Raw genomic sequence first — 24394 nt, 5'->3', positions numbered from 1 at the left:
TATATGTTGGCGCCAAAGGGGCCTTAAACAATTTCAGGTTCGGTCAGCCAAAATAGATTTCTTAAAAAGCACGAAAAGGGGGACCCTCTGGGTCGGCAGGGGGTCGAATCCCTGAGGGGGGGGGGGGGCGTCCGCCCCCCTCAATCTGCCCCTAGTTGTTTCAATTAAAGAAGACATTTTTAGGTCGAGTGTTTTCGAGGAGTCATGAACATAGTGAATACTCTTATAAAGATCTTGGTGATTTTTTGTAAATTTTGATTTTTCACGGTTTGAGTTAAGTTTTTTTTTCTAAAATATTTCATCTCCTTTATTAAGAAAGGAGAAGGTAAACTCCAATATCGAACAGCGAAAGTGTCAAGGTCACAAAAAACGTGATCGACATCTAGTTTCGAAAGTGGAATTTAATTAAAAAGAAGTGTCAAACTGTTTTGAAATTCAAAGGTCAAATATGTTTTCTTTGAAATTCGAAAGTTGAAGTTTTTCAATAAAAAAAATAGAAACTTTTGTTACCAATCCAGTTTTTTTTAAATTGAGTTAATTTATCAAAAAAATGCCAATTATCAATTGTTTTTGAAATTCAAAGAGCTTTAAGGTCATATATTCTCTTTGCGTTCATTACTTTTTTTCTAATTTTTCTATGGAATCATCATCTCTCTTTTAAAAAGTAGCTGGTTCGTAGCCCTGCTCGTTGACTGAGGCCAAGGCAATAATACTGAGCCCTGAATACACAGCCTATGACCAAAAAACTGTACGTGACGCTTAGACATGGGACAACTTTCGTTTATTTCCGTATGTTAGTAATATTTCTCGTGGATAAATCGTCGTAAACGAAAAAGAAAATGTTATCTAAGTGCTTAAAAACGACGAGTCGTTTTTTTCTAGTTCATTGACGTTTAAACTGTCTGTTGGCTATGTATTTTTCAATAAATATCTACATGTTAGAATATAGACTAGTTCAATTTGTTGAATTTCAAGGTTTCTGATTATCATTGTTCTTCTAGAAAGATTGCATTGTCGCGTTGGTAAGTCGGTACTGATCTCATGAATCTGCATTTGGTCTCCTGAATTTAAACCTCTTCTTGCAATCGTGAAAGTAAACCTTGTATTTTATGAAGTATGCTCTGAAGGAACTTGTGTTTAGGCTCAAAACTGGAGGCTGTGGTCTCGCTGGATACTGGGGCTGTCAGCTATGACTGCTCTTCCCTTTGCGGCATCCGCTGTATTTCAAATCACAACTGAACCAGCGCCCAGAGTCTTAGGTTAGTAAGGCATCTTTATCGCTTTATTTGATTAAGCGAGTTGCAGTCTCCTTCAACTTATCTCAGTTGATATTGATTGATTATTACGATGGAGAAGATAATTACGATGGAGAAGATAATCAAGAGAAGACATGAGCTTCGAGAAAATTAGCGTTGTGTTAAGAAATAGCACTCTCTTACAAGGAACGTGGAAATGGCGCAAAAAACGTGAACGATTTCTAGTTTCGAAAGTGGATTTTTTTTAGATTTCCAGGGGAATAAAACTTTACCTGTTGATCCAGATTTCTCAAGTTGAGTTTATGTTATCAAAAAAGCGACAATCATAAATTGTTCTAGAAATTCAAAGAGCTTAAAGGGCATCTAATTTTTTCTTTGAAATTCGAAAGTTGAAATTTTTTCAACAAAGTCAGTGTTTTTTTTATGTTTACTTTCGTTCATTGCTATTTTTCAATTCGATTGGCTATGTTATAATTTTTTCAAACTTAAAATAGTAATCCATTCCATGGGTGATGTTTCAGCACTGGCAGTTCTATTTTTGCTCGAGTATGCGCTCTGGAGGCTGGCTGGCTTCAACCTCGTTACCCTCTACAACTACGCCAAGTTCTCCTCTTTCCGCATCGAAGGAAAAGAAGTACACAATACAATCGCAACCACCAATACACCAAATACAACTTCAGCAACCGCGTCTTATATCCCAAAGGTCACAACTTCAAATGCTATTTTGACAAGTTCAGACACCGATTCTGAAATGAATGACGCTTCGAATTGTGGTCAAATGAAAACTGAAGTTTGTGTTGCAAACGGTGGCTTGAATAGTTTAGATACTGAAAGCTGTTCCAGTGAAGAAGTATCCAAGACGCAGCTAGTCGAAAATGCTAACAGTAATGAGACCAACAAATCACTCAAAAATGATAGAAGCCGTGCAGTAAAAATCGGAGCAAGTGTTGTTTCCCTTGAGGAAAGAAGTTCAAACGCAGACGAAAAAGAAGATGAAAAAAAGGATGAAGATGGCGCGGTGGAAATAATCACGCTTAATCGAGTGTAATTTCAAAGCTTGTTCGCGACGCATGAAATCAAATCATACCTATTGACTGATCAAATCGCTAATTCTGTCGAACTCAATCATGTTACCAGTCATATAATCACTTAAATAGATGTCTTATAAAAACAGAAAAATGGGTATAAACAGTCTTGTTGACGTTTTCAAACTTTTAAATAGTTTTGTTAAAATTTAGAAAGCTTTTCGTTTTCAAGGAGAAGTCAGGAGATCTTTTTTTAAATGTTGTTTTTCGGAACGAAAACGTCAGCAAATTTGGTAAACAAAATTCAAAAAGTATTTTATTGTATAGTCAGTTGTTATTCATTTCTAATGCATCTGAATATTTAGGAAAGCAGAGTAATTGGGGTTTGTTTCCTATTTGATTAAGTTAATTTTAATCTCCCCATCTTTAACTTACTGATACTTAAAGCCGATGGGGTTCTAGACGAATTTCTGTAGCTCTTGTCAACTTGTACTTATTTGTTGCTGTAAAAATAATAAAATTCTTTCAATTAAAGTATAAATTATACTCATTAGATCCTTAGATGTTACAAAATAATATTTTTTGTTGAAAACGCCATTTAATGTATGTTTTGTCGTAATTTAGTTTTTGAAGGAGTAATTGTTCTCAAATAAGCAGAAGTATTTTGAGGCAACCAGATGAAGCTTGAGTGATTTTTACTGAGTTATAATGCAGATAAACCGAAATTGTATAAATTACTTAACTCCTAAATCTGAGTTCAAATTGAGCTTCCTGAGAAACTTTTTCAAGAGTAATGAACGTAGTGAAGACTCTTATATAGGTATTGCTGATTTTTTTAAAGGAAAAAGTCTTAAAATTTGTTCACGCTCAATTTTGAGTTTTCGCGGTTTGACTTGTGATTTCTTTTTAAGTTCAGTGCGTTTCTATTGTTAAAAGGAAGGTAAACTCCACTATCGAACAGCAAAATTGTAAAGGTCACGAAAAACATGATCGACCTCTAAGTTTGAAAATGTAAACTTATTATCAGAATTCCCAGCGAAATAAACATTTTACCTATTGAGCCAGTTTTTTTTAAATTGGGTTAATTATAACAACAAAGTGTCCATCATAAATTGTTCTACAAATTCAAAGAGCTTCAAGGCCATCTAATTTTTTATTCGAATTTCAAAAGCTGAAGATTTTTGAAAAACTATGTTAGTTTTTTTCCTAGTTTTTCCTTGCGTTCATTACTTTTCAACTGTCAGTTGTTTATGGTTTAAAAATTGAACTCCGTGGAATTTTGTTGGAAATTAGCCCTCGAAAAGTTGTTTTAAAAATGATACAATGTTATTTCCATATATTGAATTATTTTAATCTCAAAATGATACAATGTTATTTCCATATATTGCATTATTTTAATATATTGAAATTAATTCGGAAATACAAAACTTTCTTAATTAACTTATCTAACACATTTTTTTAACTCAAAAACATTTTTTACTCGAGCTGAGATTTGTTATCGACATACAAGGGGTGCACTTGAAGTTTTTCACTTTTTTCTGGACCGATGAGTTATATATAAGTTTATAAGAACGGAGTGATTTTCACTTATATAGGGCTTGATGATTCATGATTGCACTAATGTATATTTGCACTTTTTGAGTTCAATTCAAATTAGTTTGCTAAAAGCTCGGCAAATTGTGCTCTCCAATTACGAATGCGTTTCCCAGTGGAATAAAAATTTTACCCTTTAATCCAGTTTTTTTATAATTGGGTTATTATTATCAAAAAGTTTTATAGAAATGTATCGTAATTTGTTCTAAAAGTTCAAGAGTTTTATGGCCATTCAATTTTGCTCGAATTTTGCAGTTCATGGCTTTTTTCCTGTCTGTTGGGTATGATTTTTTTCAGAGGTCAAATTAAGTGTAGTGTATTAGTATGATTCTCCTTTTTTTCCAATCTAACTTGCAAATGAAAGTGCTCATTTGGTGGAACTTTTGCTATAATTACGATCTGTACCATTGGGAATTTCATAGAATCTGTTCTCTGCTTTATTTGTGGCTAGTGTTTTGTCTATCCTCAAGGGTCCGTGCCTGAGAAAGAATAACGTCAGACTCCAAGACTCGAGGCCACAGGGTTGAATCCGCAAAATTTTACTAATTTGAGGCTTGTTTTGCTTCGCTTTATGGAGCTGGCTTTTTTGTCATTTCTCGCTAGTATTTGCGAATCGCAGCTTTGCCTCTGTGTAAATTTTTTTTCTTCGAAAGTTGAAAAGTTTTTTCTGGTTCCCGTGAGTTCTCAGACTTTTACATTCTTCTGTTGGCCATGTTCGTCCTAGGGACTGACGACTGTCAAAATAAATATTCAAAGAGGTAATAGCTTGCTTTTTTGCGTTTTTGTTTCAACAAGCAGAGAATGAAAGTCCCACAATGTTGCAACTGTATGGGGCTACGTAGAGAAACAAGTGAAATTATCTCTGTGAAATCAGAAGTTCTGTGACCTGAAAAAATGGCATCGGTTTTATTGGACGTAAAGGCGTTGAATTATTCAAACAGGGGCGGATCTAGGATCGAGAGAGAGGATTTTCGAGCTTTTTTATATCGATCAAATTGATTTTCCGAGCTCTCAAAGCACTAAAAAAACACTTTTTTGAAAATTTTGGAATTTTTTCGAATCCTTGAGGGGGTGGGGGTATGTCCGCCCCTGTATTCAAGTATCTCTTTCAGGATACCAGAACCTCGATGTTAGACCTCATTTTACCATCAGATGAAACGCTCGTTTTTCCCAGCGTAGAGTCTGTTCTATTTATGCAGCAATTCTTAAGTCATTTTCTTATATCATTTTTTATCAACATAATCTATTCAAAAAATCTGCTTCAGTTGCTTAGATTGAAATTAGACAACAAACTTGAAAAGAAGTCAAAAATTGCAATCAGACATTTGGAAAAGAATCTAGGAAACTGAAAAAAGCGTCGGATTTGCTATATTTTCTATTTTGTTTGGTGATAACGTAGTGGATCTTATATGGGTCGTGTTATTTTTTTTTCGCTCACGTCAAATTGAGGTTCAATTCAAACTAATTTGCCAAAAGGAAGTCAAATTACGCTCCAATTACGAAAGCGGTACTAGCGTGAAAGCAAAGCCTGAATAACGTGGATTTTGATTTTCAGATTTTTCAGCGGAGTGAAAAACTTACTATTTTCTCGATCAGTTTCAGTTTTAGCGGTTTAACTATTGATTTTGTTCTGTTCATTTAATCCCAAAGAGCCAAATGGGAGTCAAATTGTGCTCTCCAACAACTAAAAAATTAAAGTTTCAATGATTTAAATTTTTAGAGTTCATCGCGGAGTGAAGAAGTTTACAATAGAGCCTGATGTCTAAAATACGGTGAAATTTTTAAAAATGTCAATCTTAAAATATTCTGGAGTTTAAAGTTGTTATAAGTGTTTCTCTGAAACTGAGTAGTTAAATGTTTTTTTAAAAGTTTTTTTCAGTCGATTGGCACTTTTTGAAATGTCTTTTGAATGTTTTTGGTTTGTATACGAACGAACGAAGGATTGAAGTCATTCGTCACATGTTAAGATTGTGTTTTTATTTCAGTTAGTGCTTTAAAATTTAGCTGAAATTTGATTTTTTAGGGGCTTGTTACTGCTTTGACTTCTTTCTCAAGTTCCATTCAAAATCTTTCGCTAGAAATAATGCAATATACGCTCTGCCATTACGAAAATGAAATTGAGCGAAAAAATGAATTTGCGAAAAAATGAGTAGTTTCGAAAGTGAATTTTAACTTTCAGAACTCGAAGCAGAATAAAAACAAATACCTATTGTTACACTTATCTTTAATCAGATTGGTTTCATGAAGAAGTGTCAATCATAAACGGTTCTTGAAATTCAAAGAGCTTCAAAGTGATATATTTGTTATTCGAAATGAAAAAGTGGAAACAGTCAAAGAGTTACGAGTTCGGTCAGACTCTCTAACTGTCTGCTGGCTATGTTCTTATATGTAATTACGTAGTGCCATGCTATGATATCCATTTTTTTCCCAACCTAGGTCGCAAATAAATTGTTCAATAAAAGTGTTCACTTCGCTGTTGCTGCATATCATGCTTTCAATAGCGTTTCAAGAGAGTATTTTCACTTTTGCTTAGTTAGTGGCAAGTACCTGTTTGGTAATAACGAGTCTTATGAAAATGTATTGGATTTGGTTTTTTGTTGATGATATGGAAAATTTTTGCATTGGCCATAAAAGTTTTTATCGACAAATACTTCACCGACTTACAATAAAAAATTATATCAATAGAACGACTGGTTACGATTCTTGTGTGTATGCATATTACACTATACTGTTTTTACCTTACCCCACATTCTTCGGCCTGCCAAAATGTCAGTGTTGGGAGTTTTTTATCCTTCGATTTCGTTTTCTGAAAATAGCCCTACTAATTGTGAGATTCAAGTTTCAATCGATAAAACATGTCTTGGGAATTTTTCCTGCATAAATTATTACGCCCTAACGTTTGTAGGAAAATTTGTGGCGTCATACTATGTCCAAACTTTGAAATTTTGTCTGTTTTTCGGAAACTGTTTTCTCGAGAACTACCCGGTCAAGTCTCAGATTGAGAGTTCAATCAGTAGAACAGTTGATAGAAGTTTTCCCTGCATAAACGGCTGAGCCCAAATTTTAGTTGGAAAATGTAATGATCTTAAAAAATGGCTATTTTTGACATTTTGATAGTTTTTAAGCTGGAGTTTGCAAGGGTTATGGAATCGGAATGCAGACTTTTTTTCGGGTTAACAACTAGTTTAACAAAATCAGTTGAATCATTTATGATGCTGACATTGACTTACTCAATTTCATGATAGTTCAATTTTAGTTACTGGGTGGGTAGTACTTACTACAGTGTTTCAGGGGGGCTTGTAACTAATTAAAATTTTGTACGAAATCAGTGTTTCGGCTCAATTGCTGTCTGCTTAAAGATTGCCGGCCTTGTTTCTGATTCGTAAGTTTTGTTCAGTTGCTCATTTGAATTTTAAACATCTTGCTTGGCATGTTTGCCTAGAGTTCTTGTTTGATAAAAACATGTATTATAAAAGTGTATGGGATTGGGTTTATTTTGTTTTATTTTTGAGACGCTTTGGAAAATTTTATCTTTTTTTTGCAATAGTTTAGCTCTTTCTCAAAAGCTTTTCTACCGATTTTCAAAAACGGGTTATCTATAGAAAGACCGCTTACATTCTTGTGTGCCTGCATACTCCCGGGGTTCTTTTTGCTTTACCCCTTTGTCTACAGGCTTCGAAAAACTGACCTTCCGAATCTGAGATTTTAGTTTCAATGAAAAGTTCCCCTTCATACACGGCTAGGCGCAAACTTTTTTTAACAAAAAACTATAGTCCTCGGAATAGTCAAATTTGTGATTTTTCGAATCTTTTCTATCTTTCTCGAAAAATGACGTCCCAAACAAGGTTGTGGGTTCAATGGAGATAAAGGGTAGTGGGACAAATCCCCTGCTTCAGCGGCTTGAGCGTTTTTTTTTCTATTTTTATTATTATTATCAAAAATTACCCTTCCATTTTTAAGATTTTGGGTTCAATCCAAAGAACGGGTTATGTGAAGCTCTTTTGCACACGCCGCTACACGCCCAAATTTTTTCGACTCTATAAATAATGGCCCTCGGAAAAGGCCTCATTAATCGAAATTACAAGTTGGTTAACTCTATTCTGCTTAAGCGGCTTCGCCCAATATTTCTTGAACAAAAAGCTATGATTCTCGGAAATGTCAGCTGGGTTGGTGACTATTTTTGAGTTGTTGACTTTTCTCGATAACTATTCTACCAAATCTGATATAGGTTTAATCGAATCATCAGGCTATTGGAAGCTCGTCTTTATATTTTGCTAAGCCCAGTTTTTTATAGGAAAAAGTTGCGGCCTTTAAACAAAAGGTCTGAAACTTTGACCGTTTTTGAAGTTTTTTGCGCTACTCGAAAATTACCGTGCTAATTATCAGATTAAGTGTTCGGCCGAGAAACCAAATATTGGGAATCTCGTTACTTTACCGGCTACGCCCTGCTTGTAGCAGTAAAAAGTTTCGGATTTCGGAAAGTCAAGTTTTCAAACTTTGACCGTTTTTTAGAAACTTTTTGAATTTTTTTAAAGTATCAATCGAAACAAGGGTTGCGCGAACTTTTCCTGAAGAGGCGGATACGCCCTAATTTTTGTTAGATTAAGATTGTCGTTGAGAAAATTCCAGAATCTCAAAAATAGATTCTCTTCTCACTTTTTTATTAAAAAAACAACGGTTTTGGAGAAAGTCTACTGTTTGAAATTACGCATTTCGTCCAATTTCAATATATCTAATTTTTTTCAACTTTTTTTCGATTTACGCTTTTCTTATGATTGTGCTGTATCGCAAATGGTGAGAAACTCCGCTTTGCCTGTTTGATTTTTTCTTTTTCCTCGAAAGATACTCTTTCAAGTCAGGGTTGTTCCGTGCTTACATGGTTTTAATCTATATTTTTTGAAGAAAAACATCTAGGAAAAGTTAATTTGTAGAAAACCATCATGCATCTGGGAAAAGTTTATTTCTTGAAACTTTTACCGTTTTTTGAGAATTCTCTCTTTTTTCTAGATTGACAAATTTTAGATTAATGTTTCAATCGAAAGAACAGGTTTTGGGTATTTTCCCTGCTTAAGCCGTTACTCCCTAACTTTGTTAGAGAAGTCAGTATAAACCAAGCTGAGATCTATCTTTTGACCGTTTTAGGAAGTTTTTCACTATTCACTACAATTTCCCTGGCAAATTTGAATTTAACGGTTCAATCGAAAGAACAGATTTTGGGGCCTGCCCTACTATCGAATTATTCTTCTGCTTTTGTAGAGAAGGCGTTGTGGGTTTAGGAAAAGTAAACTTTTCTTTCTTCAAAATTACCTTTCAAAAAATCTCAGATTTAGATTTCAAATAAGAGAAAGAGTAGTATGAATGTCCTCAATAAGCTGCTAATTTTTGCTTAAGTTGAGAAATCTCTATGATTTTGGTTAAAATCCTTTTTTTGACCTTTTCATAATTACGCAGTTCCCTCGGAATCAGTAAAACTTGTAAAGTTTGAGTTTTCTGCAGAAAGTTCAAAGAAGTCTCTCCAGTTTCAGCTGGGCCACTAGTGTTCGACTATCTGCAACCGCATGGCGCAGTTGGAAGGACGGAAGCTTATCAATCTCTAGGTCAGTGGTCTGAATCCGGCGCATAAAAAGTCTTCTTTTTCAAAACGTCTTTTTGCTTTCTTCGTCTATCCTTTCCCTCTTTTTTGAGGCTTTTTAAATCGTTTTCTGGCTTGTCTACGCAAAGTGTAGCTTCGCTTCTTCGTAATTAACACGCTTCTTCGTTGTTTTATTTTTGCAATGAGTTTTAAATCAAATCAACGAAACGTAAAATTGATATTCTGCTTGTTCTAGCATTTTTTATGCTCGCGATTAGCAAATGTTATCAAATCGGAGTATGGACTTTTGTAGGTTATCAGCTTGTTAAAAAATCGTTTGAATCATTGGATAGCCTAATTTATTACACTTGCGAAAGCAAATGTCTTTCTTGTAATCAGGAACTAGACTTTTTTGCTGTGAACAACAAATCTTATTGGCTTTTCTTACTTCCTTTATTATTGAAGCTGAAGAACTTTCAGATCCGTTCGCACTTGTAGAGGTAACGCTGTCGCCTTTGGACCTTACGATCAGGGGTTCGATTCCCGGTCGGACCTTTTTTTTTTCAGTATGTATTCCATTGAACTTTTTTCCAGTAAAATTTTGAATTGTCGGACTTTCGATTGTCTGCTCAAGTTTTATCGGCTTGGGTGCCACATCACGGATTTTGCTTGTTCTCCGAGTAGCTTTCATTGAACTTGCAAGTGCAAGTGTTGTTCAATGAGTTTCGGGGAAAGTATTGTATTAGAAAAATCAATGTTTTTTTTTCGGCTCAACTGGTGTCTGCTCTACGAGTATTGGCTTCGTTGCGACATCACGGATTTTGCTCGTGCTGTTAGTAATTTTCATTGTAATTGCAAGTGCAAGTGTTGTTCAATCAGTTCCAGGGGAATTCGAAATCCTTTAGTTTTTATCAATAAAATAAATGTTTTTTTTTCGGCTCAACTTGTGTATACTCAAATATTATGGACTTAGATACCTTGTCACGGGTTGTTCTTGTTCTTCAAGCAACTTTCATAGAAGTTGTAAGTGTAATTGTTTTTCCATTCAGTGCAGTTTCAGGAGGGACTTGAAAATGCCAAAATTTTTTGAAATGATTTTTTTTCTGCTCAACTTGTGTCTGCTCGAAGATTGTCGGCTTTGTTTTCTCTTAAGTTTTGTTCAGTTGCTTATTTATTATTCAGATGTCTGGCATCTTTTGTTACAATGAACTTTTACCGAGATTTAAAAAAAATTATTATTAATTTTGGAACACCTTGTTTTTAAATATTTTTCATTTTTCGGTTTCTTATGTTTTTTATGTTTGTGATGTATCGCATGTATCTCCGCTTCGCCTCTGAGTGAAAAATTCAAATTCGAGGACTTATCGGGCAATTTTGGCCTAGAGGTAACCACTTGGCCTGGGATTGCAAAAATCCTAGTTTCAAATCTGGCCAGGACATTTTTTGCTCAAACAGATCAGTCTTATCAAAAAAGTTGCCGGTCTTTTGCTTCTCTGATTATATATATTTTTCTTAGTAGAAAAAAGAGGGCCGAAATATAGTCTTTTAAGGGCAAAATTATAAGGACAGGTTCTCATTTGTACGTAATTGACAATAACGAAACATGATTACACCGAAGACTTTAGTCAAGGTGTTATGGTATCGTGTAACGGGGGTTTTTTTTTTTAATGTTGTCTGTTGTCAAGTGTCGACAAATAACGTCCACAGTTATCAATTATCATGTGGGCTGGACTATATCGCGCTATGTCACGTGATTGCGTATGTTTGTTTCTTTATTTGTTCATCTTTATTTATTTAATTATCTGTTCTTCTATTTATTTAATTATGTTTAGTTTGCTTATATTTATTTATAATTTATGTATGTACATATTTATTTTTGTTTATTTTTATCACGTGTTTTGTTTATTTATTTAATTATTCTTTCTTTCATTTAGTTTTGCTTTTATTATTTCTGCGTGTGTATTTATTTAATTTGTAGTTACTTGATAAAAGTTAGTCATAGCATTTTACATCATTTTAGGGACATAAATATTTATTTAGGGAATGATAAACAATATAAAGAATATTTAAATTTTTCTAATGAATTTGGAATGAACTTGTTATGTTTTTAATTTTTGTTAAGGAAAAATTTGTGTTTTTAATAAAAATTGATTAAAATGCAAGTAATTTTGTGCTTGGGTATTTAATGATACCAAAAAGCAATTGGGAGTGAAGCAATTAATCGTTCTTGCGGTATGTAAATTATATTATTTGGTATTTTTATTTGCTGAAGAATTGTGTCAATTTCTGGAGTATATCGTCAAAAAAGACGTATAATTCGTGTTTATCGTCGTTAGGGTGTTTTGCTAGTATACTAATATGATCTTTTTCAGTGTTAGTGATATACTATATGATGTTAGAGACTTTATTTCCTAATTTGAGTTTTAAATTTATTGCACTGACGTCAATTTTAAAATGTGTTGTCATTAATTTTTACGATGTTTGTTTTCTTTTTTTTAAGCTAAATTGTACTATTGGATTAGTATGTTTTAGAGTAATGAAAACCTCCTAGGAACTATTGAATATTAACAAAGGTTTTTAATAATGAAATAAGAAAATAAAAAAATTACTTTGGGAAAAAAAAATTTCTAAAACTTTTTTCCAAGTTTTTCAAGTTTTTTATTCGCTGAAAAGTTAACTGAAACCTGAAACTTTCTTCAAGTGAAGTTTTATTGATGCTTTTGGTATGGTTAACAATATAACTATTTGCCTCTTTGGGTTATTATTAGCTCAAAACTTAATTTTTTTGTTAAAATTTTTACAAAATTTTTGAATGAAACGATAATCTTAAACCTGAAACTATGGTAGCTGAATTTCAGTTTTTTCTTAATCTTAAAATTGTCTAGAAGCTTTAGTTTACCTGGTTTATGCTTTATCTTGCAAAAAAAATTGAAAAAACCGAATCTTTTGATATCTTAAACTTAGTTTTTGAAATCTCAAACCTAAAACTGTTAAACTCTCTCAAACTCGATGCATGAAAATAAAAAGTAGGTTTTTGATAGCTGGTCTGGTGTAAATTAGAATTTGGAACAGGTTTGTAACTTCAAAATCAAAATTTTGTTTGCGGAAACCTAAGTTTTAGTGGCTAAAACTATGATTTCTAGAACTGAAACTATGGTTTGACCACTTAACTACAACGTGTTTAGTTCTACAACGTTTATTCAGGCTCTTTGTCGATATAGCAAAATATTGGTGTATACATGTGTTAGTACGATTTTAGCTCTAGAATTGTTATTTCAGGCTCTTCGTCAATATAGCAATATTTTAGCGTATACATGTGTTAGTACCATTTTTAGTTCTCGAACTGTTATTTTATGATCTATGTCAATATATCAAAATTTTAGTGTATACATGTGTTATTACGATTTTTAGTTCTCGAACTGTTATTTCATGATCTTTGTCAATATAGCAAAAATTTGACGTATACATGTGATAGTACGATTTTAAGCTCTCGAACTGTTATTTCATGATCTTTGCCAATATAGCAAAATTTTGGTGTATACATGTGTTCGTACGATTTTAGCTCACGAACTGTTATTTCAGGCCCTTTGTCAATATAGTAAAATTTTGGTGTATACATGTGTTAGTACGATTTTTAGTTCTAGAAGTGTTATTTTATGATCTTCGTTGATATATCAAAAATTTAACCTATACATGTGTTAGTACGATTTTTAGTTCTAGAACTGTTATTTCAGGCTCTTTCTCGATATAGCAAAATTTTGGTGTATACATGTATTAGTACGATTTTTTGTTCTAGAACTGTTATTCTTCAATTATTAGTTGTTCAAGTTGTTTGGTTTTTGCTTCAGTTTCTATGCCTTCGGTGTATTGCGCGTAGCGCCTATGTTATCACTTTGTGGGTTCTGTAATACATCAAATGAGCTAATACATCAAAGTCTACTTTCTTTTTTAACCCAACTCGCAAATGAAAGTTGTTTTGTGGTTGCACTTTTGCTTCAATGCATAACTTCGGCAGTTGTTTGGAATCTTTAGCTGTTTTATTGGTGCTAGTGTTAGTTTATTTTTAAGCGATTGACGAAGGACTTGAGGCTTTTTATCTCTACGTCGGGAGTACGATTCCGGCACAAGACAAAGTTTTATTTTTCTTATTTTTACCTCTTCTTACTTATTTCATTTTATGTTTTAGAGCTACGTTTTGTGTTTGTGAATCGCAGCTTCGCTTGTGTAGTGAATTTTGAAACCAGCAGCAGTGAGCAAAATCTTCTTTATTTTTTAACGTTTTTTATGATCAAGTTTTGTTATTTCTGATTAATGTATTGGAGTGAAAAATGTATCCCATCATGAGAAAGTTTTATGACAAAATAGTATGACAACCAATAGTGTGTGCCTCTCTGTGCTATGGCGAGTTTCAGGGTTGCATGATTAAAACCAACCTGATTTAAATCAATGATTCAAATCCGATTTTAATCAAAGACTAAAAATCAAAAAATCAACTGCGCAAGTTTTTTGCGTCATCTTGCTGCGGTAAACAAATATAGTGTTCAACAAACATACGTATTTTCTGCAGGTGGAGGCTATGTTAGGCGCAAATTATATTAGGCGAAAACAAAAGTGTTAAATTTAGGCGAAAATGTTGATTGAAAAAGTAGAAACCGTATGTGATTACTTACTTCATTCCATTGCTGCACACAAAATACGCGTAATACTATTCAAACTGCAAATCAACTGTAAAATAGTGACTTGATTGATTCTATGGAAAACAAAAGCGTTGTCATTAAAAATCAAAAAAAAATCAAGGAAAAATCATAAAAATCGGATTTTAATCAATTGAGAATATAAATCAGATTTTTATGCTACCCTGGTGAGTTTTTCGTGCAAAAAAGTGAGAAGGAGTTGTGGTCCCTGTTGATTTTTTCCAGCATAATTATAGGTTGCTCTAAGATACTTATGAAGATCTCAAGTGTGGTATCATACTGCCCTTTCAGTCCGGCTAACAGTTCAAAAATTTTGATAACTCTACATAATTATTGTCCATACAAATTGAAGCTTTTGATTTTGTCTCCTTCAATTTTTTGCTTGCACTATCGGGCTTGCGAGCCTTAGTGTATTAGTGCGAATCTTCTTTTTTCTGAACTAACTCGCAAAAAAAAGTCTTCATTAAAAGTGTTCACTTATTTGGTGGTACTTTGTTATAATCACGATCTGTAGCATTACAAATATCATATCTTCTGTTCTCAGCTTTTTGAGGCTTGTGTTTGTTATTTTTTAAGCTAGTGTTTGTTATTTTTTAAGATTAAAATGTTTACTGAGGCCGGCGTTTCAAAATCTGTAGAAGCGTGAATGCTTTAACTCTATATGTTTCCTAGATTCACAACGCAAACAAATAAGTTTTTTGTTTGTTTTTTTGACCAAATTCTAAATTAGCAACTCGATGGTTAATGGTTGTGAATTCGGCCCCCATTTATGAAAAACAAAATTCATTTAGCTTACGAGATATGACAAAAAAAACTTAGATTCAAATTGCCTCACAAAGTTTCCAGCCTGATATTTGGGTGTGCTGCCAGAATAGTTTTAGGCGTTGCAAATCTTGGCTTCAAATGTGACTGCTCAAATCTTCTAAGTTTCGGAGATATGACATGTTTGATGATTTTTCAAAAGTTTTCAGAAATTTTTTTTTTGATTATTTGAAATAATTAGCCATTTGATGGCGTGATGTCAGGGTACTCCCAGCAGTTGCAGAAGTGGTCTCCATCTAAATATGATTGCTTTAATTTTTTCCGAGACGACGTTTTTTTAATGATATTTCAAAATTATTCCAAAAATTTATGTTCCTAAAAACTACATAAAAAACTTTTCAATGATTATGGAGTTTTTATGGCGGGTTAATGTCAACTTACTCTGGTTTCGAAATTTGACCTTTGTTTCAAAGGTTTTCAAAACCTTTTACAAAAAAAAATCACCGAGTTTGATTGTATTTATGACATTAGTGAATTACAATTAAAATTGTTTTTTAAAATATGGATGTGCAGTGGCATGCTGGCGGCCATTTCAGTGTTTCGTTTCTGAGTTAAAAAAAAAGTAGATCTGGAATTCAGAAATATGACCATTTTGGAAAGAAAAGAACCATAAAGTTGAATTTATTTTTTGTTAACTGTAACCCAGAGGTCTGAATATTTTAGATAGAAAAGAATCAAGTTGATTTTATGTTTAAATCGTTCAATTTATGATAGAGAAAGCGTTGTTGGATGCCCCTGTCTATTCTTTCGCTTGCATTAGATTCGTATTTTTAAATACATTTCACATATAAGCAAATTTCACGTTCATCAATATGTTTGAAGCACAAGAGATACAAGTTACGCGGTAGTATCCTTGATTACTATAGTCGGAAGAATTTGGAAGCTTAGGAATTTTGTTAGCCAAAGTAGTTTCATTTCTATTGAAATTGAACTTAATTGAAACAACCATTAATGAATGTGCTATAGATCTGACTGATAATCATTAAGGGTGATGTCTTGTCGCATGCAGTTATATAAGTAAATATTATACATTGAATATCTTGATCAATAATTTTCTGAGATTACTATACCGCTTTTAACAAATAATCCCAATTTTTTTTTTCTAATTTAAATTATATTTTCGAAATATGTTATGTCAACGTCAATATAATGTTTACAATAAGTTCTAATGACTTTCACACCAACCTAGGAATGCTATTCGGTGTGAGTTATTTAGCAACGTGAAGATTGGAATTTTGAGAAATATTTTTGAAGTTAGTAAAAGTAAATAACGGATTTAACGTATTCGAAACTAACCAACAGTATCCAACTTTATATGGTCAACAGATCTGACCGAAAATTTTTAGGGTTGGGCCGTATGCAATTATATTGGTAGTAACACCCCAAAAAAGGTGAATGTCAGACTTTATCTGTACACTAGGCAAATCCTTATTATTTATGAGAAAAAGAAGCGGACTTAAAACAGAGCCTAGCGGAACACGCTGATAAATGGGCAATTTTTCCGATTTTCTTGCACTGATGTTTTTTATTAAGATAGCTGCTGAACTTTATAAGAGTCAAACCACGGATTCCGTAGACCTCTACTTTATCGAACAAATTATCATGGTCGAGCGTATCAAAGGCTTTTGGAGGTCTATAAAAATGATTGATTTGTCAGAATTTTTTCCGTCAATTCCTCATACAAGCCAATCATTGCACATTTTTCACGGAACTCAAGTTGCTTGTAATAAAGGATTTTGCCGAAGATTTTTTCTTTGGCATTTAAATTATTTTTTCAAACGTCCCTGTTTAAGAACTACATGCAATTATTTTTTTTTTTGGTTATTTTTCTGGGCTGGGTAATGTTGCTTCACCCTCAAGCAACGAGCGCGGATCATGGTGGGCCTCGAACATCCGACCTTTCGATTGAGAGGCGGAGACGTAACCACTTCACCACCGCTCCCCCATTGTTATTAAGCAGCGAAATTAAGCAGTAGTTATGTATATCTAGCTTACTATCTGTTACATAAATTGATAACACCTTAACGTACATAAGTTGAGTGAGTAAAATTCCAGATTCGAAAGACAAACTGACCGAATATGTCATATGTGCTGCAATAACGATGGAATCATCGATACCTTCTGATTATTAAAGTTTGAGGCGATTTATTACTTAACGAAAAGTGCCAGAAAAAACACAAATATTGCAAAGCAATCGTAATTTTGATAGTTGGTACAGAATATTATAAAAATAATGGCATGCCATTTACATTTTTCTGGAGCGCTAGATTTTCTGTCGTTTTCTTTGTTAAGAATTCAATAAAGTTAACGTTTTCGCCCAACTGAATCATCGTGCCTCCTCTGTTTTTTTTTCAAAAGGACCTGTTTTTTTTTTAAATGGAAACTATTCCATTTAAAAAATTTTGTCGGCTTATTGTAGTTGCTTTTTATTTTGTTTTCATTTACTCCTGCAATTTGATATTCTACTTGCCTTGATTTCGTAGTTTTTTCTTTTTTTTATTTGTTTTCGATTTAAAAAAATTTTGGCCTAAACGATTTCGGCTGATATTTTATCGGCTTACTAGCCTAATTTTTTCATAACAACAATTTTTTTCCTTCAAAATTTGTTCTTGAATTTTCATTAGAACGCCGTCGAATGTGTTTCTGGACGTGTTTTCCGCAAATAGAACATCTTTCCAGACAGCATTCTGAAGTTTTTTCAGTTGTGGTTTCTTCAAAAAAATTTCCGTTTTCATTGGGCTCTGTGCTTCCTTTCCTTTCCTGTTTGGTATCTAAAAAATTTAGTTAAATCATTAAAATCACATTCTCCAGATGATCTTTTCAAGACATAATTTTTCATTCCACAAGATTTCGAAATTTTCGACTCTATTTGCAAAGCGATCAATACTAGGTTTCACTCTAGGTGAGCGTGAGAGGAGACAGTGGGCGATGCATAAGTCCTTCTCGTCAGTGGTGCCTCCAAATTCTCATGATAGACTGACAATTGTCTTCTCGACGGAAGGCGTCATTTTCTTCATCGCATGCACTAAAGCAGATATCGGCCTATTCCCAGTTGCTTCAGTAATTTCGTTATTGACTTCAGTGTCGTCTAATGGTATTGGAATGAGTTGAGTTCTTGTTCCGTCTCTGAAACTTTTTAATGAGTATCGCAGCAATTAGGCTGTTAGGTTATGAAAAACTTGCAGGGGTTCTCTTTTCATCATCTTTTTTTTATACTTACTGGGCTTTTTCCACAATTGGGTATCAACTTCTGTCGTGATTTAGATGGTGGTAAACATGTTCCATAAAGTTTTAAGTGCACCCTGTTTTTTTTCATATGTATTTAATATTTTTATTAACAAAATTAACTGAGTTGTATTTTTCTGTGCTGCTTAAAAGTCGTGTAGCTAGTCTTGCTGTGATGTAGCTCTCCTTCTTAATATTAGCGTTCTTCAGTTTCCAAGTTTAGATCTTTTAAATTACTGATTGAAGTGGTTTTAATTAGTTTTTGAAAATTACCACTGTACTTATTCAGCGTCAAACAGCCCTTCAAGCAGATGTGATAACTATTTTTTGCCTTTTACACGCTTTTTGTTCGGAAATTTATGCTTGGGTGGTTTTTACTTCAGACCAATTTCGGCTTTTTAACTAATCGTTGTTTTAAGGGTTTTTAAAAGCAACCTGGAAAATTTTGATGTCTTCATATTAGAATGATATTGCACGTGTTATAATTTTTTTGCTAAGGTATGGGTTTTCAAAATTGACAATTTGAGACAATTACCGCGCGCTGTTTATCATTTTTCAAGTAACTGTAGCGTAAGCTGCAAATTAATCTGGCCCAGAAATCATTGCCCCTGATAAGCAAGGGTGTTGCAACTGGGTACTAGAGTTTTCCCCGTTAATAACTTTGTTCACAAGACGACTGAAAATGGTAGTCCGCTCCAAATCTGTAATTTGGTTCATTAACAGGCAAATTTAGCAAGAATTATCAAATCAAAATGTAGACTTTTTTCGGGTTAATAACTAGTTTAACAAAATCAGTTGAATCACCTGTTCAAGTTCAATTAAAGCTGATCATACAGGCGATTTTGACAATGCTTTGTAGCTGACATGCTCAATTTTATAAAATTTCATAATTTTGTTCATACGCTTATTTGAATTTCAAATGTCTGAAAATGTATGGAATTGGGTTTTTTGTTTTATTTTTTTTTGAGACGCTTTAGCTAAGCCTTGTTAATTTTGGCGAACCGTTTTGTGTGCCTGCATTCCCCTGGTATCTTTTCGTTTTACCCCTTTGGCTGCAGCGTTCGAAAAGTTCTGTTGGGGGAATATTTGACCGATTTTTTTAAAAATTTTCTTTCGTTTTCTCAAAAACTAACCTACCAAATTTGAGTTTTTGTTTTCAGTGATAAAAACGGATTTTAAAAGTTTCCATCAATAAGCGGCTAAGCCCAAATTTTTTTCTGATAAATTTATGGCCCTCGGAATAGTGAAATGTTTGATTTTTTTAACCGTTTTTATAAATCTTTTCGACTTTTCTCGACAACTAACCTCCCAAACTTGAGGTTCTAGGTTCAATGGAGATAACGGGTTGTGGGAAGCTGCACTGAATTAACGGCACTCACGTTTTTTCAAAATATATGGTTATCGTCCTCGGAAAAGTCAATTATTGATTATTTGAACGTTTTTTTTTTAAGTTTATGATTTTTGCCAAACAATACCCTGGCATATCTGAGATTTGGGTTGAATCCAAAACACGGATTGTGGGAAGCTTCTTTTGCATAGGGGACTACGCCCAAAATTTTTTAACACAAAAAATTGTGGCACTCAAAAGTTCAAAGTCAAAAATTGTGGCACTCAAAAATTTGAAGTCAAAAATTTGATGTTAAACCATTTTTTTAAACCAAGAAGCTATGATTCCGGTAACTGTCAACTTTCTGATTTGTTGATTGTTTTTCTCGATAAATATCCTGCCAAATCGGATATCATAGGTTGAATTGACACAGCAGGAACCTTTATATTTTGCTGCACCCAGTTTCTCTAATAAAAAAATTGTGGCCTTCAAAAAGTGAAAGTTTTGAAACTTTGACCGTTTTTTGGAAGTTTTTTGACGTTACACTAAAATAACCAAGCCAATTCCCAAATTGAAGTGTTCAATCGAGAAACCCGATTTTGGAATCTTTTTTACCGGCCACGGCCTGTTTTTAGCAGAAAAAATCGCCGATTTCGGAAAGTCAATTTTTTAAACTTTGACCGTTTTTTAGAGACTTTTTGAATTTTCTCAAACACTATCCCATCAAATCTGAGATGAAAATGTCAATCGAAACGAGCGGTTGCGCGAATTTTTTTGCAGAAGTGGCTACTCTTTGAATTTGTTAGAGAAATGTTATGTCCCTGGGAAAATTCAAAAATCTCAAAATTTTCACTCTTCTCACTTATTCCAGTTGAGAAACAACTAAGTTCAATTTTTTAAATTACGCAATTCTTCCCGCGTAAATATAACAAATTCAAAAAATATCATAAACAAACCTCCAGTTTTAGCTGGGACATAGGTGTCCTTCATCGAGACATACGAAAATTTTGGTTCACCTTGTTTTTCAACGTTTTTTTTTTACTTGTCTTTTTTTATGATTACGTTGTATCGCCTCTGTAATTAAAATGCCCATTCTATTCAAATTTGATTATACATGTTGGTTGAAAATAAATTATGGCAGGTTATTAATTTTGTCGTTTTTTTTTAAATTTTTTTATTCGGCTTATATAATATCGGCTTAGCGGCCTCATTTTGAGTCGTCCTATGAGCAAAAAAGTTTTTATCTAAATATTTTGAGGAATGACGTAAAAAGTTTTTATCGGTGTTATGAAAACATTTTTTTTTCGGCTAAGTTTTGTTTCTGCTGAAGATTTGTTGACTTTGTTACTGACTTGTACGTGTTGTTTCGATGCTAATTTAAGTTTCGATAATCCTACTTGGCGTGTTTTTCTGAAGGACAAAGCAAGACACTGATATGATTTTGTGGTAGATCAGTTTCATTCTTTGTTCGAACATTATTTTCGAGCTTTTTTGTCCGCCGATTTTGTTTTATCTTTCATCTAGTTGGTCAAGTAATGTTTGTGTTGTATCGCAAGCTAGTGTGTTGCATTATGTATATGTTGTATGTTTGTGTCGTCTTGGTATGTTCTAAAAATTAATTGAGATTAGATAGTTGAACCACATAAAAGCAGTTTGTTGCTAGATGCAAAATATATCACTTCTTGCTTATCATTGGAAGGAAGATTTGATTGAATAACTTTATCAAAGTTTTGAAGCAAAAAGCAGTCTTTTTTAATTTGAAATTTTTGACAGAGTTTGGAGCACAAATAGCATCTTTCTTTTGCTTTGCTGTTTTCATTTAAGTTTTTAGTTAAAATAGTTCCATTTTTTACACAATACAATTTTCAAGCTCATTTCGAAATCAATTACTAAGTGGAAGGCACATAAATCTTTCCTGTAACAAAAATTCAAATGGCGGGAAAAAACGCGAACGGCTTATAGTTTCAAAATTGGATTTTATATTTTAGATTTCCTAGCGGAATAAAGTAATTGCCTCTTAATCCAGCTCTCTTGTTGGGTTGTTTTCTGAAACAAACGCCATACATAATACTTTTATCTATTTTTGCTGCAAGTTCATTTTTAGAATAATTCAATTTTCTACATCATACCTTTCATCTACAAGGATCCACAATTATTAAAAGAGAACCGTTTTTTTTCTACCGCTCCTGATAAGACCTAAATGATTGACTGTTTTTGAGCTGCAAATTGTTGCCTCGTGACTTCACCACCTATGCACAATATATACATTTTTGTAAACTAAAATCTTATTATAGATTTATGCTTGTTGGTTCGATCAGATTTCAAATTACCTTGCATGAAAGACCACTATGCAGAGTCTGATGAAAATTTTCAAGAAGGACAACGGCGACGGGCTGACACCATCTGCTGCCATAGATCAGTTGGGAGATGAAATGCTTTCGCAGATACTCTTAGAAGTGCCATCACGTGAACTAGTGTTAAAGGCGACCTTTGTGAACAAACAGTGGGCTAATATTCTGAGCGACAGTGTTTTTTGGATTAGAAAGTAAGTTTTTTTTTTGCTTTTTTCTGATTTATAGCTATTCATCAATATTTTGAAAATGCCGATATGTTGGCTTCCTTTCGACTTAGTTTCATGTTCCTGTTCATGCGAAGTCAGCACTCCGTACGCAGCATGTTTATCATCGCTCAAAATCATTGCATGTTGAGGCACACATTTTTTTAATCTAGTTCATTTTCCACTAGATTAGCCAAAGAAGGAGTGCTTATATTGGATAACTTGAAGACGAAATTGTTAGAGTGTGAGGATGAGCAAATTTGTGTGTTTATTCTGAAGGCAGTCGCAACTAAAGACTTGACCGCCTTGCCCATCTGCAGAAATCTTCTCAAAAATCCATATGCTGCAGGTATTCACTTTAGGCCAGCGTTACCAAAAACAGTTTTTTTTTTCAAATTGCTTTTTTCCATTTCACTCTTTCGAGAAAATATTCTTTTTTACAAAATATTTTCATTTGCAGCATAATTGAAGCTGCTGGCTGTTCTTTATGTGAAAAATTTGAGCAAATGTGCATTTCTCATTTTTTATTGACAACTGCTCTTTCTCAAAGCATCTTAAAGAAAAGTTTGTGGTGCTGAAGAGAGAGTTTCTGAATGTATATTTAGTGCTGACTCTAATGATTTGGACGAGGCAATCAAAACAGGATACCTGAAACAAGTCTGTCTCACAAATGTTCGTTTTTGGGCTAATGCGTTTGACTTGAAATTTCACAATAACTACTGGGCCAACCTTTGTACCTGACTGACTAAATTTACAATGAATATAATCTCTTAGCTTTGGCTGATAGTTTTTAAATTGCCATACAACCTAGAAGTTTTCAGTTTTTTTAATGCAAACGGCCTGTTTTGAGTATCAATCGTACATAAAATATCGTTTGTCCAAAATTAAAACTTTTATAAAATTTTGGTAATTTTTTTATTTGTTTTCAACCGAAAGGGTAATTTTTACACAATTTATCCAGAATTTGACTTGTTGAGTTATGACCGACGTGGTTAACTCATAGAGTAATTTCGGATAGGGTACACCGTCTGCTCGTCACGCTATCTTATTTTCGGCCGGATAGATTCGTGCAACTTCTTAGTCTAATACCGATCCTAATCTTACTCTTATACTATCTAGTCTCAGGTTGTTTAACTAGTCTCTGCTAGGCTCAATAGATCTAGGGTATACTGGTTTATTGCGGCTGCTGAAGTTCTCTTGGAGAGGCAACTAATTTCTAAGTTAAATTCAAATCTCTCTGGTGCTGAAATTACAAGTAATTTCAGCACTTACAAATAAGTGGGTTGTTAGTTAGATGGATCATGATTGGTTAATATTAAATACTTTACAGTGGTAAAATATCTAATTTATCCAATCATAAAATGTAGTTTAGATCAGGTTCCACCCATCCGGGTTTTACAGAGTTTTTTAGAATTGTCCTTCTGCAGTTCAAAGGATGGATGATGGACGTTGGTATTTGGCGAACATCATATTTCTTCTGGGTTCTCTTGTTAGAGAAGTTCCAGGTTCAATCGCTGTGTCTTCTCATGACAACGACTGGGTTTTCGCAACAAACTCAAATCTGATTTCAGAATGGTTGGCTATGACAGGTTTTTCTGTTCCATGTAGAGAACTTCTTTTGTGTTCAACCTAGTCTGGGAATGGCGTGGAGATTGTGCGTGGAGGGGATGCCTGGTTACTCGGATCTGTACGTATACTTGAACATCGAGGTGGTCATTGGTCTAGTTCAATGAAGTTCTTTTCTGCGAAGTCAAGTCGTACTCTAAATCCTTTGAGTTGTGATTGTGGACGGCATATTGATTGTGGTTGGCCATTCTTTTTCGAGTGTAGTGGGGTCCTTTTGTCTTTGGATGTTCGTCTTTGGTGTTGTATGCTGATCTATATACTGCAAGGTATAATTTACATTTTATAAAATTTCTATTAGTTTGGTGTTTTAATTATGATTTTGGTTAGTTGTTTTCACAAAAGCTTTTTGTTTTAGTTCGGTTATTTTGAAGAGTTACTCACCCTTGAGTACCTCTTATTAAAAATAGAAGTGTGGTCACAAAGCGTGGATGTAGCGCGGTGGGTTAGGCCGGCTATAGAGCATGCTCAGGACGTCCTCTCTGGTGGGTTAGGCCAGGAGTGGGAGTATGATTTCGTGCGGTTTCTGTGAGAGGTCCTGTAATGTGATAACGTTTTATGTCGGGTTTGTGGTGGTTTTTCTTATGTTTCGTTGGTTGTGTCCTTTTTTCAAAAATCAAATTGTTTTTGGTATGGGTTTGTCTTTCGACTTTTTTGTGTTTTATTATTTCTTTCTTAGACTTTATAATAGTCTTCAAAA

At 33.7% G+C, this 24394-nt stretch overlaps 3 protein-coding genes across 7 annotated transcripts in view; 2 read left to right on the top strand and 1 right to left on the bottom strand.

Moving 5' to 3' along the window:
- The window catches only part of LOC134845775 (uncharacterized), a 37015-nt gene extending 34495 nt beyond the window's left edge, over window positions 1-2520 (top strand). For 3 of the 4 annotated variants that reach the window (XM_063862854.1, XM_063862855.1, XM_063862853.1), the window contains exons 8-10: window positions 1002-1022; window positions 1142-1259; window positions 1778-2520. In XM_063862854.1, the coding sequence (XP_063718924.1) occupies window positions 1002-1022; window positions 1142-1259; window positions 1778-2304 (666 nt within the window). In that variant the 3' untranslated portion in view covers window positions 2305-2520. The remainder of the gene's footprint in view (window positions 1-1001; window positions 1023-1141; window positions 1260-1777) is intronic. The other variant, XM_063862856.1, reaches the window with a different exon arrangement.
- LOC134845494 (guanine nucleotide-binding protein subunit beta-1-like) overlaps window positions 1-24394 on the bottom strand; it is a 492858-nt gene that overhangs the window by 287237 nt on the left and 181227 nt on the right. The window lies entirely within an intron of this gene.
- LOC134845890 (F-box only protein 6-like) overlaps window positions 1-24394 on the top strand; it is a 136243-nt gene that overhangs the window by 76294 nt on the left and 35555 nt on the right. Inside the window, exons 2-3 of the mRNA XM_063863011.1 lie at window positions 21806-22059; window positions 22260-22420. Of these exons, the coding sequence (XP_063719081.1) occupies window positions 21863-22059; window positions 22260-22420 (358 nt within the window). The 5' untranslated portion in view covers window positions 21806-21862. The remainder of the gene's footprint in view (window positions 1-21805; window positions 22060-22259; window positions 22421-24394) is intronic.

Source organism: Symsagittifera roscoffensis, chromosome 5, assembly GCF_963678635.1.
Source record: "Symsagittifera roscoffensis chromosome 5, txSymRosc1.1, whole genome shotgun sequence".
Classification (NCBI taxonomy): Eukaryota; Metazoa; Xenacoelomorpha; order Acoela; family Convolutidae; genus Symsagittifera; species Symsagittifera roscoffensis.
This window is presented reverse-complemented; position numbering and strand designations above follow the sequence as displayed.